The sequence below is a fragment of the Vipera berus genome (genome assembly GCF_964194415.1).
Source record: "Vipera berus genome assembly, chromosome: 2".
NCBI lineage: Eukaryota > Metazoa > Chordata > Lepidosauria > Squamata > Viperidae > Vipera > Vipera berus.
In genome coordinates this window covers 51,600,153-51,617,340 of record NC_138203.1, presented here as the reverse complement: position 1 = coordinate 51,617,340, position 17,188 = coordinate 51,600,153, and the positions used below count along the sequence as shown (strand labels likewise).

General features: G+C 42.9%; 1 protein-coding gene across 1 annotated transcript in view; it reads right to left on the bottom strand.

Moving 5' to 3' along the window:
• The window catches only part of LVRN (laeverin), a gene marked incomplete at its 5' end in the record, with an annotated part of 44,348 nt that extends 27,924 nt beyond the window's left edge, over positions 1-16,424 (bottom strand). The window contains 5 exons of the mRNA XM_081319818.1: positions 1,128-1,282; positions 3,681-3,807; positions 4,321-4,496; positions 6,761-6,903; positions 15,784-16,424. Of these exons, the coding sequence (XP_081175944.1) occupies positions 1,128-1,282; positions 3,681-3,807; positions 4,321-4,496; positions 6,761-6,903; positions 15,784-16,424 (1,242 nt within the window). The remainder of the gene's footprint in view (positions 1-1,127; positions 1,283-3,680; positions 3,808-4,320; positions 4,497-6,760; positions 6,904-15,783) is intronic.
• Between the last annotated feature and the right edge of the window lie 764 nt (positions 16,425-17,188).

The window sequence follows — 17,188 nt, the reverse complement described above, 5'->3', positions numbered from 1 at the left end:
GGACCAGTGTCAGTCCACTGACCAGGGGTTGGAGACCTCTGCTTTAGAGGTATTTTTCAACTATTTACTGACAACCAGGTTTTTTGATTGCTGTTATTTTAGTTTTATATTATTGTTTTGAATGTTAATATTATATTTATTTCTGTTTTGGCCTCTTATTTAATATACTTTGATCTTAGTTGTATGTTACGATACATAATACAGTTTATTATAAGACTGTTAATACAAGCAAATATTTTTAAAACTAGCTTTGAAGCTGCTTTTCTCCTTCTTGTAGAATCCTTCTCTCCTTCAAGCATAATGTTTTTCCTGATTAATGTTTAAGGCAGTGTTTCTCAATGTCAGCAACTTTAAGATGTGTGGACTTCAACTCCCAGGATTCCCCAGTGTACTAGAAAATCTGGGAATTAGAACTCACACATCAAAAAAATTGCAGAGGCTGAGAAGCACCAGTTTATATTGCTTGATCAGCATTCCCCAATCTATTACTCTCCAGATGTGTTGAGCCTAAAATTTCCATTGCTAAGGAACACAGCTGTTGTGAGTTGCGCTTCATTTTACAATTTTTCCCCCATAGTTGTTAAGTGAATCACTTAACAGTTAAGTGAATCAGGCGATTGTAAAGCTTCCCCCATTGACTTTGCTTGTCAGAAGCCCTCTGGAAAGGTTACATATGGTGATCACATGACCCAGGGACAGTGTAACTGTCATAAATAAATACCAGTTGGCAAGCACCCAAGTTCTGATCACATGAAGATGCTGCAACAATGATAAATGTGAAAAACGGCCATAAGTGACTTTTTCAGTGCTGTTGTATTTTCAACAGTCACCTAAACCAGAGGTCCCCAACCTTTTGGGCACCAGGGACCGGTGCCATGGAGAAAGGTTTTTCCGCAAACTAGAGGGGGTGTGGTTTGGAATACTGCCTGCATCCCAAGGATGGAGCTTTGCTTGTTTGTGCGGCCCGCTTGTTGACATGCTGAGGACCGGTCTCGGTCCACGGTCTGGGGGTTGGGGATCCCTGACCTAAACAAATAGTTGCAAATAGAAGACTATCTGTAATTAGGAAGTAACATTTTGATTGTAATGATGAATGAAAATATTGTACAGGATATTTTACTGCATACCTGGTGTGCTATCTCATGAGCAACAACTTGGCAAATCTGCATTTTATTTGATATATAGTTATCTTCTGGATTACTCAATAAAGATATTTCATGGAAAATCATTAGTCCCCAGTTTTCCATTGCACCGTGATTCATAAGAGGTACTGCAACAAAATCTAATGGAATTTGAATAGGAAAAGAGTCATTTTAACAATTTAATTCTTAACATAATTACATACTATAAACCCTTTTTACATATCACATACTTCCCAAGATACTCAGGATTAATAGTATCATTCATTTAGATCTACAAATGCTACTTTCATGTAATTTACCCAATTTCTATTTCAAATATGTTTATTTTATTATCTCTAGCAAGAATCACATATTATGTCAAGTGAGTATGTTCAACAATGTCTAGAGGGCTCATCAAAACTAGTGATAAACCACAAAGCAGGATTAATAAACCACAATGCTAGGTCCACACATAGTTCTAAGTCAAAATCAAACTAGTCACATTAAGATTTACACAGGAAATTAGAAGAATGTCTTACATCAGTGGTTCCCAACCTTTTTTATACCGTGCACCCCTAGAACACTCCTGATATATTCTCGCAACCCTTACAAAAGTCAAAATAATGGCAACGAATGATGCATATACTATAATTTTGAAAAACCAAGTTTTTGCACTCTCTGGAATATCATCTTGCACCCCCAGGGGTTGCAAGCACCCCCGGTTGGAAAACCCTGTCTTACATGTATTCACATAAGAGCTGAAGTTACTAATTCTCTCAGCAACATTTCAACCCAAAACCTCCCCAAGCCTTTTCAGGGATGCCAAAGATTCAATCTAGGATTGAATCTTATCTACACACAAAGTATATACTCTGCATCTGATAACAGAGCATTATTCATTCATAACAATCTAAAATGACCCCTTTTGAATGAACACAAGGAATACCAAATTCAGAATCTTCTTTCTGTACAAATCCAGGCAGTAAATCTATGGAAAGGAATATGGAACTGACCTTATGGATAGGAAAGGAGAAGAGTTGTGGGAGCGTAGTGGCTAGAATGCAGTATTGCAGTATTGCAAACTAACTCTGCCCATTGCCAGGAGTTCAATCCTGACCGGCTCAGGGTTGACTCAGCCTTCCATCTTTCTAAGGCTGATAAAATGAGGACCCAGATTGTTGGGGCAATATGCTGACATTTGTAAACCACTCAGAGTGTGCTGTAAAGCACTACGGAGAGGTATATAAGTCTAATTGCTTTTGCTACTATAAGTGCTAATTAGCAAGCCATTAAGAGGCAACTTTCAAAAAAAATTACAGCCCTGAAAAACAGGAAAGCACGAGAAAGACACTAAAAATAATGCCTTGATTTTGTTTCATATAAGATGGGACAAACTTGGGCAGGCTTTCAAACTTCTATTATTCTACCTTACTAGATTCCTGGAATCCTGTTGTATATTTTTCTTGACCTAGCCTATCTCAAAGGGCTGACATTGTAAACAATATATAGCATCTACAAGAATCTACATGTTATAATTTGATATTTATTATCACAGGGTTTCCATAGTATTTAGTCCCCTAAAGACATTGAGAACATGAATCCCAGAAACTGGGCATTTATTTTATTTTATTTTTTGTTTTGTTTTGTTTTGTTATTTATTCTATAGTACTTATAACCCAACCCCAAAGGATTCTGGGCAGCTTATAGCCTCAAACAAAAACAAAACAAAATATTCCCTTAATAATAAGCAGCTGTATCCAGAGCAGTATTTAAAAAATCCCCAAATAAAGTTCAGCTGGAACTAAAATGCATTGAAATGTAACAGTAACTGTAGCAAGATGGGAGCTGCAGGGTGGCTAGCTGGGAAATTCTGGGAGTTAAAGTCACACATCTTAAAATTGCCAAGATTATGAACCCCTGGATAAGAGTACAGTACTCCATAAAATGCAGATTATTACATGAAGGCTTGGTATTTCACCTCCATCTTTCAGCAGAGCCTTTTTTGATGAGCAGAACTGCAGTTGCTGCCCCATCTGGCCATCTTTTATGCCTTATGTTAACCCAGAAATATGCAAATTCCCTCAGATTTGGAGATGATCCCATAGGCCAGCAGTTTCCAACCTTTCCGGCTTGGCAGACAGCGGAGACGGAAAGGGGAGAGAGAGGATGCTTTTGCGCATGCATCTCTTTCACCAATGCAGCTTCACATGTGTGCGCTAGCCCACCATAGGCCAGGGGTTGGGGACTTCTGCCACAGGGGCTTGTGCCCGTTTGAAAAATCTTTGTGTGATCTATTGTAAGTCATTCTAGCCATTTTTAAACAGAAAAGCGAAGTATAAATATTCCAAATACAATATAATAAAATATGGTATGCATCAAAATGTTAATTGCCAAAGAACCAATGACTTTCTGAACACTAGAAATGCAGTTTTACAACAGTTACATTACAAATTACTAAATTAAGACCAGAAATAAGATACAACAGCATTTTTGAAGCTACTATGCTTGCAAGTCTCAATAGTCTTTTAAACATTTTTAAAAGTTAACAAGCTAGCATACCTGTTTTTGAAAGAGGATAACTGATGTTTAGTAAGTCTTCCAGAAATGAAAATATTGGCCCTGTGATATTTAAAGCATAATTAGCATATCCTTTTTGAATAGCATCCTTCCGAGCCCAAACACGTATCTATTAGAAAAAAGTATTTCAGATAGTAAGAATCAAGTCCATAATTAGCTCAACTTTTCCTTTAGTGTATCTGTCTGTCTTACAGTGTACACATATCTTCTAATACCTTTTAGTTTTGTCATACTGCCAGCCAGATGTTTAGACTGGATTTGGTTTTTTTATCTACCTATTATTATTTGGTTAGCATTGCAGTTTCCTTAACTATTGTGACACAACCAGAGTTGTAGGGAGTCAGCAAGCATGCAAATTTGATAAATATATACATATAAATGAATAAATAAAAACAACTGTTGATTGGTTTCACATAACAGTAAGTTACATATTAAGGTTTGCAAACTACAATGGCTGAGTTCATACAGTTTTTAATTTAATTGCATTGTGCTTCTCACTGATCGATGCCATTTATATGTTACTGAATCAATTAAATTTAGGAATGTCTGGTGTAACACAAAACTTAATCACAAATGCAAACCCATACTGTTAGTATAATGTAACCTCAAGACGTTTATTTACCTGATTGCCTCTTTCAGTTGTGGTGACATAATCAAACTTACAGACCACAAAAGCAGTAATATATGTAGACATTTTCAGTGTTGTTTCAAATGTTGTGATAGTCCAGTTAATTGGTGTAGTTTCATTCATCAAAGCACTCAGTGCACTGTCGTTCACATCTTTATACTCAGATGCATCTATTTAAAAATAAAGAAGCAATCCAAATATATATTAGCTTTTTTTTTGTACCTTCAAGTCACTTTTTGGCTCCTGGTGACTGCCTGGATGAATCCCCAATTACGGTACTTTGCAAGATTTTTCAGAAATGGTTTACGCAGGGTTCTTCCTCCCAGGTTCGAGAAAAAGTGACTCGCCCAAAGTCCCCCAGCTGGTTTTAAGTCTAGAATTTATCTTTTAGTTTCTAATCTAAATCTTAATCTCTACATCAAAGTGGCTCTTATGTCCACTATATATATAAAATACATAAATAAACTGTAGTTTATTACTTTCCATATGCTTCATATTGCATTGCAGAATTGAGGAATCCACAGCCCATGTCAGGTCCTCCTAGCACTAATTTTGCCTCCACTCCCAACAATCCCAAAACCATGGTTATCAAGTTCAGCAACAAGATTTTCAGCAGTTATGGAAGGGGGGGAGGGGGAACAGCATCTTTTAAAAATAAAGTCAGTCAAAGTAATGAGCTAAGCCTGAAATACCTTAAAATTTCAAAAGCCCAATAAGTGCAATTACAAAAAAAGTTGCCTGCTTCCATCATACTTGCCTCTTCAGGGAAGGGAAAGGGAGGGGAATTCCCCTTTGCTTGGGAATGCCTGACCTCCAAGCAGCTGAGGCTCCTGGCTGCATGCTGGACTGCTGGAGACGGCGCTGGAGGGGGGAGGCGGAGGCCAGCTATGCTGGTTTTAGGGACGGACGCTGGATGCTGGCAGGTTGGATGGGGGGTGGAGCTGAGGGGATTGCCTGTATATAAGGCACTGGGAGCAAGTCACTCCCAGTGCTGACTTTATTTGTTGTTATTTGCCGTCAATAAACACTGGTCAGAATGTTCCTGCCTAGCCAGCTACCTTGTTGACCATCATTTATCATTTGTGGAACCAGGGCTGGTAAGGACTCTGACAGTATGCTGATGGGAAAGATAGGCACAATATATTTGCTTCTACCAATAACATACCAATATTCTTTTTTTTCAAAGCACAGAAGATTTAAAATTGAAATCCACACCTTAGGATAATTAATAGTCTGCCCAAACTCTGCAATGCAATTTCTAGCCTCCTTCATAAACATATTTCTCAAGTCAGCACCTTTGGTATAAAGCAGAGGTCCCCAACCCTTTGGACACAAGGGACCGGAGGAGAGAGGTTTTTCCACAGACTGAGGGGGCGTGGTTTCGTGTGCTGCCTGCATCCCGCAGATGGGGCTTTGCTTGTTTGTGTGGCCTGGTTACTGGCATACCGCAGCCCGATACTGGTCCATGGACTGGGGGCTGGGGACCCCTGGTATAAAGGTATACAGGTAGTGACATTCCAATCCGCCATCAGCCATGGAACCTCACTAAGTGATTCTGGATCAATCACTCTCTCTCACCATGCCCAACCTCATGGCTGACATGAGGATAACATGAAAGCTGACTCCCCTATCGCCATCTCTCATGAATGCAGCCTTCATCTTCTTAGAGGAAAAAACAAATAGACAACCAACTTGAAACATCTGCAAGAGATGCTAGTGAATCAGAATCGTATATGAAAGGGCTTCCTGTGTTGTAGATACTATGTAAATCTAGCTTCTATTTTCTACCAAAATTATTCTGAGAATAAATATTATTGTATTTATAAATGTATATTTCCAGCATAATAGCAGGAAACACTTGCTATAAGCAATGTCAAGTTGGAAGGATATTTAATTTTCCAATCTAGTGCTACTTGATTGGATAGCCACACAGTTTCTTTGGTATTTATAACAGAATTCATTGAGATAGAATTTGTTTGAATTTGAATTTGAATTTATTAAATTTATATTTGTTCCAGATGTGATTGCTGTTAAACACTGGGCAAGCAAAGCACATGAAAATAAAGTGGGGGGGGGGGAAATATAGGAGCTGAGTAAATAGTTCAGTTTTCAATGTGGTGGAATTCAGATTTTACATATTCAAAGCATCTTACTGTTTAACTATGATACTATTGTTGCTACAACCTGCGTAACATAATATTGGCATCTTGTTTGGCTTTGGAAGCTAAACAAGAATGGACTTAATTAGTAATTGGATGGGAGATGATCAGGATTTTCCATAACTATAGTCCAAACATGAAGTGGAAAAAAACATTTCAGAAGAATACTGCACAGTGTTAACACTTCCCTACCGCTACTAAGAAAGCTACAAAATTGTATGTTCATGAAACCAGCAGGAGCTGTGCTCAAATAAGACTTTATTTATATTAATTACCTAAAGCTGGCATATTGGAAAGTGCCACATAGCTGGGATGGTGAATAATGCTGATATTAAAGGTAGCTTTCATTGCAGGTTCATCAAAGCATGGGTAAACATATCTTGCAGCTGTTGGTTGTAGCTGTGAAACAATCATCCACCTAATTAGAATACAAATAGAATTCAGTTGAATCATTTTAAAACAATCATGCAAGCAAAACCAGATATTTGCACTGATACCTTCAAGATGGTGCTGCTCTAATCCAATCCAGTACCAAATGAAGTTATGTACACATGGCCTTAAATCCTTGATGTCATCATAAAGTGATACATGGGACATAAACATCACAATATACAAGAAACTTACAGATTGCCATCCAGCTTCCATTCAGCTTCCTACTTGCTTCCAGCTTCCATTCAGTACAAATTACCTAATCTACCATCTATATTTGGGCTTTACACTACAACCACATTTGTTCTGACTCACTTAACCGAGATGATCAATGATTAAATTAAACCAGGGTTTGATCACCCACCATCAAATCCAATAGTGAAAGCAGTCAAACGAGATAATTCCTAGGAAGGACATATTAAAAGACAGATCACAGAAACAGCAACAGCAAAACATCACTGATTATCACCAATCACAACTCAAGGCATTCAAATGCATGATTAAGCTACAGACAATACTGAAAACTTTCTTAGGCAATGGCTGGCAGGCCCATACTTGAAACTGATCCTCCTAAGCAACAAGGAGCAACAGGTTGGGAATGATGCCAGGGTGGGAACCAGACACTGCAAGAAACCCAGATATCTACTTTGCCCCTACATCTATAGCAAACTTGTTAAACTCGTGATGCCACGTGACATCATGCAATGTATCTGGACAGTTTTGCCATTGCTGGCAATGGGGTGGGCACAGCTTCTGCATGGCGCATCCAGCCCATGGGCTGACAGTTTGACACCCCTGATCTACAGCAACAGCACGATCACAGGCCCCAGCAACCATATACACAAAGTTAGAGGTGCCTTCAAATGTTCTTCCTCCAAATGTCATATCCACTATCATCTGCCAGCAATGCTCCTCTGGGTTCAACATAAGACAAGTAGACCAGATTTTGCACAAAAGATCTAATGAACACAAGCTTGACATCAGGACTCAAAGCAAGAGCAAAATTGGAGTATTTCGAATTTCCAGGATCCTCCATAGCAGACCTCAAAGTCTAGAAAAGTGAGGCTTTAACAATATTGTTAAGCAAGAAACTCAAAAAGTATAGGAGTTCAGGAAATCTCAGAAGGTCTCAACAAACACAGTGGGGGTTTTTTTTACACAATTATTAATTTATAAGGTGTTTATAATCTGTCTCACATGTACCCTGCATCCGCATAACCAACCTATTTTCCCTCCTGTTCCCCCAATTCTCCACTTCACCTCAAATGAATCCTACATCCAGGGGTGTCAAACTGCCGGCCCACAGGCCAGTTTCATCATACCGAAGCCACACCCACCCCATTGCCAGCAATGCAAAAAGAGTGCTGAGTTTGACACTCATGGGCTAGCCATTCTGTGCATCTTATCAAGTGAACAGCAGGTCACGAATTTTTTAATAGAAAGCTGTTAAGTAGTGGGTGACATGTGCAATGACCAGGAGACGGCACTCAGAGTATATGTCTTTATTGGTTACAAGATGGAACTGAGGAACTTTCCCCCCAGGTGCCCTCTTATAATGATACCCATATCCCCACAGTCAGCCAACCCACTGGCTCTATTCTCCCGCCAAACAGGTGACACCCAACCCGGTGTCCTATATTTCCCGCCGGACAGGTTGACCAATCAGATTGCCTGACTGATGCCACCTGGTGTTCAGGTGGCATACACAACAAAAGCATTAGTCAAAATTGGTGCTACTGGATTTCCAAATTTTTCCCACCATAGACTAATATAGCTCTTCTCCTACAATCTCCCAAAATAAGATTCACACATACTTAACATCTTCTGAGCTATAAAAGAAAGAAATATTATTCTAATATGTAATTATGGAATGCATTTGTTCAAAGCCTCTCAGAGGCTTAAATTGCAGAAAATTTAAGATAGCCATGATAAAATTAAGAACATAAAACAAAACTTTATAACAGTGAAATAAGAAAAATAAATAAAACAGAACATAACCCTGCACAGGTTAAAATTTCTTTGGATCATTTTCTATATCTTCCTCAGAGATTTCATTGATTGATGAATGATGGCCACTAGAAGTATTTTTTTCATATATGATCTAATAGGTTGTAGTGATTCAGGATAGAGCAGGTAGTCCTCTAGGTATAGTTTATTGGTCAAAACTGTAAAAAGGTAATGGTTGCAGGGCCCACAGTATATATTTCAATGATGGGAACCAGGTAAGGATATAAATTTTATACCAACCAAAGGCCTTTTTATATAGGCTTTTATCTGTTACATCAAAAACCATGAATCCAGAAGGATCCTCAGATCATAACCCGATTCCTTCAGAAGTGATGCTTTCCTGCTTCCCTTCCTGCCTACCTAGAGGTAGGAACTCTCATAGGAGTTGATGCAGAACATTGATGGACAAACAGTGCATCTAACTTGGCACTATTCAGCTTCAGCCTGTTCTTTCCCATGTTGGAGACGGGAATGCACCTGTCTCCCCCAACTTGCCACTTCAAGTCTAATTTACCACCCAAAGAAAGGAACATGTTCCATACTAAGTTTCACCCTCCATAATTTTGAAGATTTTAATGGTGGGTGGCATGAAACATTATACAAATAAAGTGCCAGGGGAGTTACCATCTGACCTGCTGAAATACTGTATCAAGCACATGCCCTTGTATTTGGCATTATGAATGCTACTTCTCAAAGCATATTTGTTAACCCTTAGTTTCAGTAAAAATTATTCTAAAGGAATGAAGAGTCCTTCTTGGTTTCAAAAATGCTATTTCTCTTTAGGTGAATGGTAAGCTGAGGTGCTTTAAAGCAGGGGTCCCCAACCCCCGGTCTATGGACCAGCACTGGGCTGTGGGATGCCAGCAACTGGTCTGCACAAACAAGCAAAGTCCCATCCACAAGATGCAGGCAGCACACAAAACCACGCACCCTCCTGTCCATGGAAAAACCTCTCTCTACGGAACCGGTCCCTGGTGCCCAAAAGGTTGGGGACTTCTGCTTTAAAGCATATGGAATCAGGCTAAATATACCTACTTGTTTTGTTTAACTGAAAATCCTCACTTTTCAATCTTAATTCCAATACAAAAAGTGGGGAAATGTACAGTCAGGGACAAAGGCTTAAAAAAAATACATGCCCCAATTTTTCATTCTTATTTTTACTTTCTCTTTAGTCATAAATTAGAGAGAGAGAGAGAGAGAGAGAGAGAGAGAGAGAGAGAGAGAGAGAGAGAGAGAGAGAGAGAGAGAGAGAGAGAGAGAGAGAGAGAGAGAGAGAGAGAGAACGAACTTTATGGATAAAGATGTCATGGAAATTTGCCAAATAAAGGAAGCACACTTATTGCAATTTTTTATTCTTTCCAAGAAACAGGAACCCCCGACCAATAGAAGAAATTCTTTGGGATTGAGAGATGGGAAATCTAAGAGATCTGATTCATGAACAAGATTTGGGGGAGATTCGCGTTAAACAAAGAAAACAAAAGTTATTTTGCTATTGTATAACCAAAGCCTCGCCCTCACGACAGGCGAGCTGAGGGATTCCAATTGGAGTCCCTCAGGAACGGGGAGATCAGCAGGCAACTCGCGCGCCGGATTAGCGTGGAACGCCCGCCGTTTCTCAACTTGTTAGCAAAGTTTCTTCACGGAGGCTGCCCTCCGCCCCACACAAATCTGTATGTGAAGGGATTAGGGCTTCCTCGTGGTTTTTGCTGCGATAGCATTCAAGGGGCTCTAGGGACAGCAGAAACTTCACTGTTCTTGGATCTTACAGCAGCCTCAAGCTGATCTTATTTTATCTATGCAAGTGGGAGAGGGGGGGGGGAGGGGAGGTTAAGAGAATTTCTAGCTTCTTTTCATTATTTTTCCATCACAATATATTCCATATTCCTTGTGGTTTGTGTTACAGTTTATGCTTAGCCAGTTTTAAATGCATCTTAAAGGGTTGTCTGATAATTTAATATAGGAAGTGACTTGTATACATCTGGAGTTCTGAAGCATGGCAATTTCACTGATTAAATTACAGGAGGAATCTCTCTCTCTCTCTCTCTCTCTCTCTCTCTCTCTCTCTCTCTCTCTCTCTCTCTCTCTCTCTCTCTCTCTCTCTCTCATCCCCACAAAATTCCTTCAAAACACCAACTCCCTTCCATATACTGTGTACAGTATGATTTGATCTATATTGTGGTCCTCAGTTTTCAGGGTGGGGGGAGGGAAAAGTACAGGTAGTCCTCACTTAACTGCCACATTTGGGACCAGCAAGTCCATTGCTTGGTGACATGGTCATAAAGCGAAACATCACATGATCATAACTGGCAATTTTACGGCCAGCTTTTTCATTGATTCTGCTTGTGAGAAGCTGCAAAGGTCGAAAATGGCAATCATATGACTGCAAGATGCTGCAGTGGTGGGAAATGCCTGCCAGTTGTGAAGTATTCAAAGCTCATGTCATGGTTCCGATGAATAATACAAATCAAACAAATTGCAGGCATATTATTTATCTAAAAAGTCTTAGTAATAAAACAAAACATCGGCACTCATGGAGGGATGCCAGAATCTGAAATCTCCTCCCCCCCCCAAACCCATAGTAACACACACACAATCCCCGCCCTTATCTACACGTCATAAATCACGTTATCCAATTAGTTTCACATATGAGGTCTCTCCTCCCATTCTGTACCGGGCTTCTTATCTTCTCAAAATAGACGTTAGAAAAATTCCCTCCCTTCAAGATTCAAAGTGAAGCAGTTTAAACAAAAGGCTGTCTCTTACATTGTCAGTGCAAAAACATGTCAATGTTTGCAGCATTGACATCTCAATCACATGGCTCTAGGGATGCTGCAACAATTGTGACTTTTTCAGCACCATCACAAACAGTTGCTAAACATACACAAAGTTGATAAAAAGGATTCGTTGTTAGATAGGGAGAACCTGTATTACTTTTGGCTGCAAAAAAGTTACCAATTTCTGTTATGTATTAGCACTACATGTGAATCCAGTCAACTGCAGATTAGTCCACACACCATACTTAGCAGAATATGTGAGCCCCACCTATAATACTTCACAATTTCTATTTGTTCAATTAAGTAAAGGGTGAGCCTGGTCCAACCTAGTGTTTTCCAGATGTGTCAGATGACAATTCCAAAAAAGAATAAACAGATGCACATGAGTTAGAGAGTGCCAGGATAGGAAAGAGTGGATTAGTTATTAGCATGTTTCAAAACATCCTGGTATTTGGACAGCAAACATACTGCCAAGTGAAGAGAGGATTTGGCCTTATGTCTGACTTGCTCAGAAATATAAAAGAACAAGGATTGTCAAGGGCAGGGGTCGGCAACCTAAAAAAGGAAAAGAGCCACCGGGAACCGGTTCCATCACAAATTTAAAAAACTGGGAGCCGTGTGCGTGTGTCCATGCACGCGCATGCGCAAAAAACATTTTGCGCATGCGCAAAATGTTTTTGCGCATGCGCGGACGCACGCAGTTGCCATTTTTTTTAAAGTGAGATGGAACCGGTTCCCGGTTGCCCGACGGCGACGGCCCGTCTGCAAAGCTGCCGCGCGCGCGCACCTCTCGGAATGGGCAGCGGCATCGCTCTTCGAGAAAGCTGCCGTGGCCCATCTGCAAAGCTGCCGCTTTCGGCAGCTTTGCAGACGGGCCGCGGCAGCTTCCTCAAAGAGCAACGCCGCGGCCCGTTCGCGCGGAGGTACGCGCGCACCTCTCCAAAGGTTTGGGGAGGTGCGCGCGCAGCTCCGCCCATTCGGGGAGGTGCGTGCGCAGCTCCGCCCATTCGGGGAGGTGCGCGCGCACCTCTCGGAATGGGCAGTGGCGTCGCTCTTCGAGAAAGCTGCTGTGGCCCATCTGCAAAGCTGCCGCTTTCGGCAGCTTTGCAGACGGGCCGCGGCAGCTTCCTCAAAGAGCGACACCGTGGCCCGTTCGCGCAGAGGTACGCGTGCACCTCTCCAAAGGTTTGGGGAGGTGCGCGCGCACCTCCGCCCATTCGGGGAGGTGCGCACGCACCTCTCCAAACGGGCGGTGCCACTCTCCATTTGGAGAGGTGCGCGCGCACCGGGCGGCTGGGAGCTGCAGGAGACGGCTCAAAGAGCCGCATGCGGCTCCGGACCCGCGGGTTGCCGACCCGTGGTCAAGGGCATTACAAAAAAAAGAAAGCCGATTTATTTTAATTTCAACAAGTTTTCAAATAAAAAGAATGCTCACCTTGTGCAAATAAATAACAACCCTCTTGACTTCAGGTTTGATGCATCTTGCCAAGTGTTGCCGTGCTCCTTTCCTACTAACAGATCCACCATCCCAGACTGTAATTTGCCCCAAGCCTCTCTTGTCTTACGTTCTATAGGAGATTATTCTGAAATGTTATCTGTGATTTTGCAGAGCTTGTTACAAGTTTGTTTCCTCCAACAGAAACATGCAATCCTTACAACAAGATTAATTATTTTTACATTCCTTTCTTCTTTATAAACAATGCAGTGGTTAAGAAACCAAGAAACTCTGAGTTCTAGTCCCACTTGAGGCTTTTGAAAAAAAAATGGCTGGGCGATTTTACGCCAGTCACTGTCTCTCAGCCCAACTCACCTCACAGGATTGTGGTTGTGGGAAAAATAAGAGGAGGGGGGAATGTTAGATAAACTCTCCACTTTGAGTTACTTATAGAATAAGTAGGATAAAAATCTAACAAAATAAATCATTTTGAAAATAATGTCTTTCTAAAAGAGAAAGGGTGGTGACTGCCTTGTCACATGCCTTACACTAGAGAATTTGTTTCATTTTTATCCACTTTATTTTTCTCTATTTATTTATTTATTTTTTTGCTTTATTCTTCAGTAATGGCACAGCCTGTCTCACATTCCAGGGTTATGTGGGAAAACATAAGGTAAAAAGAGCCATGTGACTACCATGTGGCAATGGCAGCAGAAATCACCAAGCAGCTACATTAAGACAGAAAAGTAGGGGCACTAGGGTGCAAAAAGCAGAGGATCTGAGGGAGAAGAAAGCTGAGATAGCCACCTTACATCCTACTGGCAGAACAGACAGTAGTCAACTACAGAAGGGTAGGAGAGTAATCCATGCCTCTTTTATGTACTCTTTCCATTGGAAATTTTGAGATTGTTTCAAACTGACAGTGCAAAAATTGCCTCAGCTCTACAAAGCTTATTTTTTTTCTAGCAACTCTCACTTTTTATCTAGAAAAGTGCTGACAAGTTTTAAAAAGCACATTCAAGCATGCCCATTTTTTTCATTTTAATCAATTTTACCAAACATCTCCCCAACTCACAATAAAATAGCACTGTTCCAATATTTATTTATTTATTTATTTATTTATTTATTTATTTATTTATTTATTTATTTATTTATTTATTTATTTAGCTTATATACCGCCCTATTCCCGTAGGACTCAGGGCGGTTTACAAGCAATTAAAACATAAAATACAAAAATTAAAATCAGTTAAAACAATTAATTAAATTTAAGCCCTAAAAATTAAAATCTAAAATCCAATTAAAAATTAAAAACCCCTCAGTCTGGGCCAGACAGCTCAAAGAGCCAGGTTTTCAGGTCCCGGCGAAATGAACGAAGGTCGGGGGCAGTCCTAAGTTTCGTGGGTAGTTGGTTCCATAGGGCCGGCGCAGCCACAGAGAATGCCCTCCCCCTGGGAATAACCCGCCGGCATTCCTTAACCGGCGGTACCCTGTGGGAGCGCACAGGACGATGGGAAGTTGATGCCGGCAGCAGGTGTTCCCTTAGATCAGACATGTCAAACACAAGGCCCGGGGGCCAGATCCGGCCCGCGAAGTGGTTTCATGTGGCCCGCGAAGCCATCCTGGAAACAGTGAGGGAACGGCCCTCACTCCTTGGCCCTGGCCCAGAGATGCTCCTTCTGCCAGAGACCCTCAGATCTGTCCCACTCCTGCCCAGGCCCCCATAGGCACCCTTGATGTGAACGTTGTAGAGCTGGCCATGCCCACCCAGTAGGCCATACACACTCTAGCCACGCCCACCCAGTAGGCCACACCCACCCTGGCCATACCCACCCGGCCCCTTGAGGGCAACCGCAATGTTGATGCGGCCCTCAATGAAATTGAGTTTGACACCCCTGCCTTAGATAGTCTGGACCCAAGCCATTTAGGGCTTTATAGGTCATCAGCAGCACCTTGAATCTGAGGGGTTCCTACAAAGATGAGCAGGTCAATCGATTTTCCAAAGCACCAAAAGGCAAGTCAACAAACAATGGACAGAAACTAACCAAGGGGAGAAGCAACCTAGAAGCAGGGAGTTGGACTAGAAGACCTCTGAGGTCCCTTCAAACTCTATTATTCTGTGTTCTATGTTCTCAATGTTCTAAATTGGGTGCTTCACAGGAGAAGCAATACAGCTGGCTGGACCATACATGCATTAAATTCAGTCCCTGTATGATCAAACTGCACCACTGTCTCACCCTGTATCTCTTTCCCCCCCTTCCCCCCCCCCCCAGTAAAGAACAAGAACTAGCCAACAGTGCAGCAGCTATGAAAGGTCCTGGGCAACTCCAGGGAATATCAGCTGACCACAGAAGTGTTACTTAATACCCTTTACAATTTAAAAACAGGTCATCATCTGGGCCAACCAGCTGGATGCATTGTCACCAAAATTCCTTTCATTCTATTTCGGAACAGGGCATCCCTTTCCTTAAAGAAATTGTTATTTATCTGCGTGATGATTATGGGACGGTGGCCTTGCTTAGAATAACTCCCTAGATGTGTCTTTTGCCTTTCTTTGCAGGAGGAGGATTACAGGGAGCGAGTTCTCACCAGCCCTGTGATAAGCCTCCAGTCGGCTCAGGGTCTGAGCAAGCGGCCTCCTCGGGAACCGACCTACCTGCTCTCGCCTTCGTCCTCGTAGGTGTTCAGGAAGAGGCCGGAGTAGTCCGGCCCCAGCTGAATCTTCCCCTGAAAGGCGAACCGCAGCTCGTAGAGGCTGCCGGCTCTCAGGGTCTCCAGCAGTTCCAGCACCAGGTATTGGTTCTCGGGGGCCACCCACACCTCCCCCAGCGGGATGCTGCGGCTGGTGTTGGCGGGCGCCTCCTCCAGCGGGCCCCACACCGAAGCGCCCCGGTAAGTCAGCTCGGCGCTGTGCAGGAGCACCGTGGAGGTGGCTTGGTGGCACCGCACCGTGACGTTCACCTGTCCCGAGTGCGTGCGGGGCTCGGGCAGGCCGGGCGCCAGGTGGGGCCAGAGCAGGAGCGAGTAGTGGATCGGCGCGACGTGGCGGGGCAAGCGCTGCTGATCCCAGGGCCCCGAGGGCCGAGCCGCGGACTCCGCGCTGGCGTTGGACCCGGGCTTGGTCGGAACGGCCGGGAGCAGCTGCTCGGGTTCCTTCGGTGCCCAGGCGCAACGCCCGTAGAGGATGGCCAGCGCCAGGAGCGCCAGGAGCGCCAAGAGCAGGGCGGCCGGGAGCAGCGCCAGCAGCAGCGCCAACTTCTTTCCCAGGTAGAAGCCGGAGCGCAGTTTGGCGCCCATCTCGACGCCCGGCTTCCCCTCCGCGGGAAAGAGCGAAGAGCTGCGCCTGAAGACGCGGGGGGCGAAATAAGAGCGGGAGGGGGAAGGAAGGAAGGAAGGAAGGAGGGAGGGAGGGAAGGAGGGAGGAGGAGGGGTAGAGGTGGAGCGTCGCTTTCGCGAAGCCTCAGAGAAGTGGGGGGTGGGGGGCGGCAGCGGCGGCTCGGGCTAGGACCGGAGGAGTCGGCAACCCCACTTGGCCAATGAAGTATGCAGTTCGGTTCGGTTCAGTGCAGAGCTGGGCTCCCGAAATGGCCAGACGACAGGCTGCATCCCGCTTCAAGACCGACATGATAGTAGTGTTCCAACATCTCAGGGGCTGCCACAAAGAAGAGGGAGCCAAGCTATTCTCCAAAGCACCGGAAAGCAGGAGAAGAAGCAACGGATGAAAACTAGTCAAGGAGAGAAGCAACCTAGAACTAAGGAGAAACTTCCTGACAGTTAGAACAATTAACCAGTGGAACAACCTGCCTCCAGAGGTGGTGAATGCTCCAACACTGGAAGTTTTTAAGAAGAGACTGGACAGCCATTTGTTTATTTTTTTTGGCATCCAATTGGGTATTGTGCTCACAAATAACCTCTTCACTTTTACCAGAAGGACTAGCAAATATCCTGTCTGGTGAACTTTTCAACAAGTTTCTTGGAAGAAAAAGAGTTAAAAATATATGAATGTCCAAATATTTTGTGCTTCACCCCAAAGTATGGCTGTTTGTCAAACTGGCAACTAC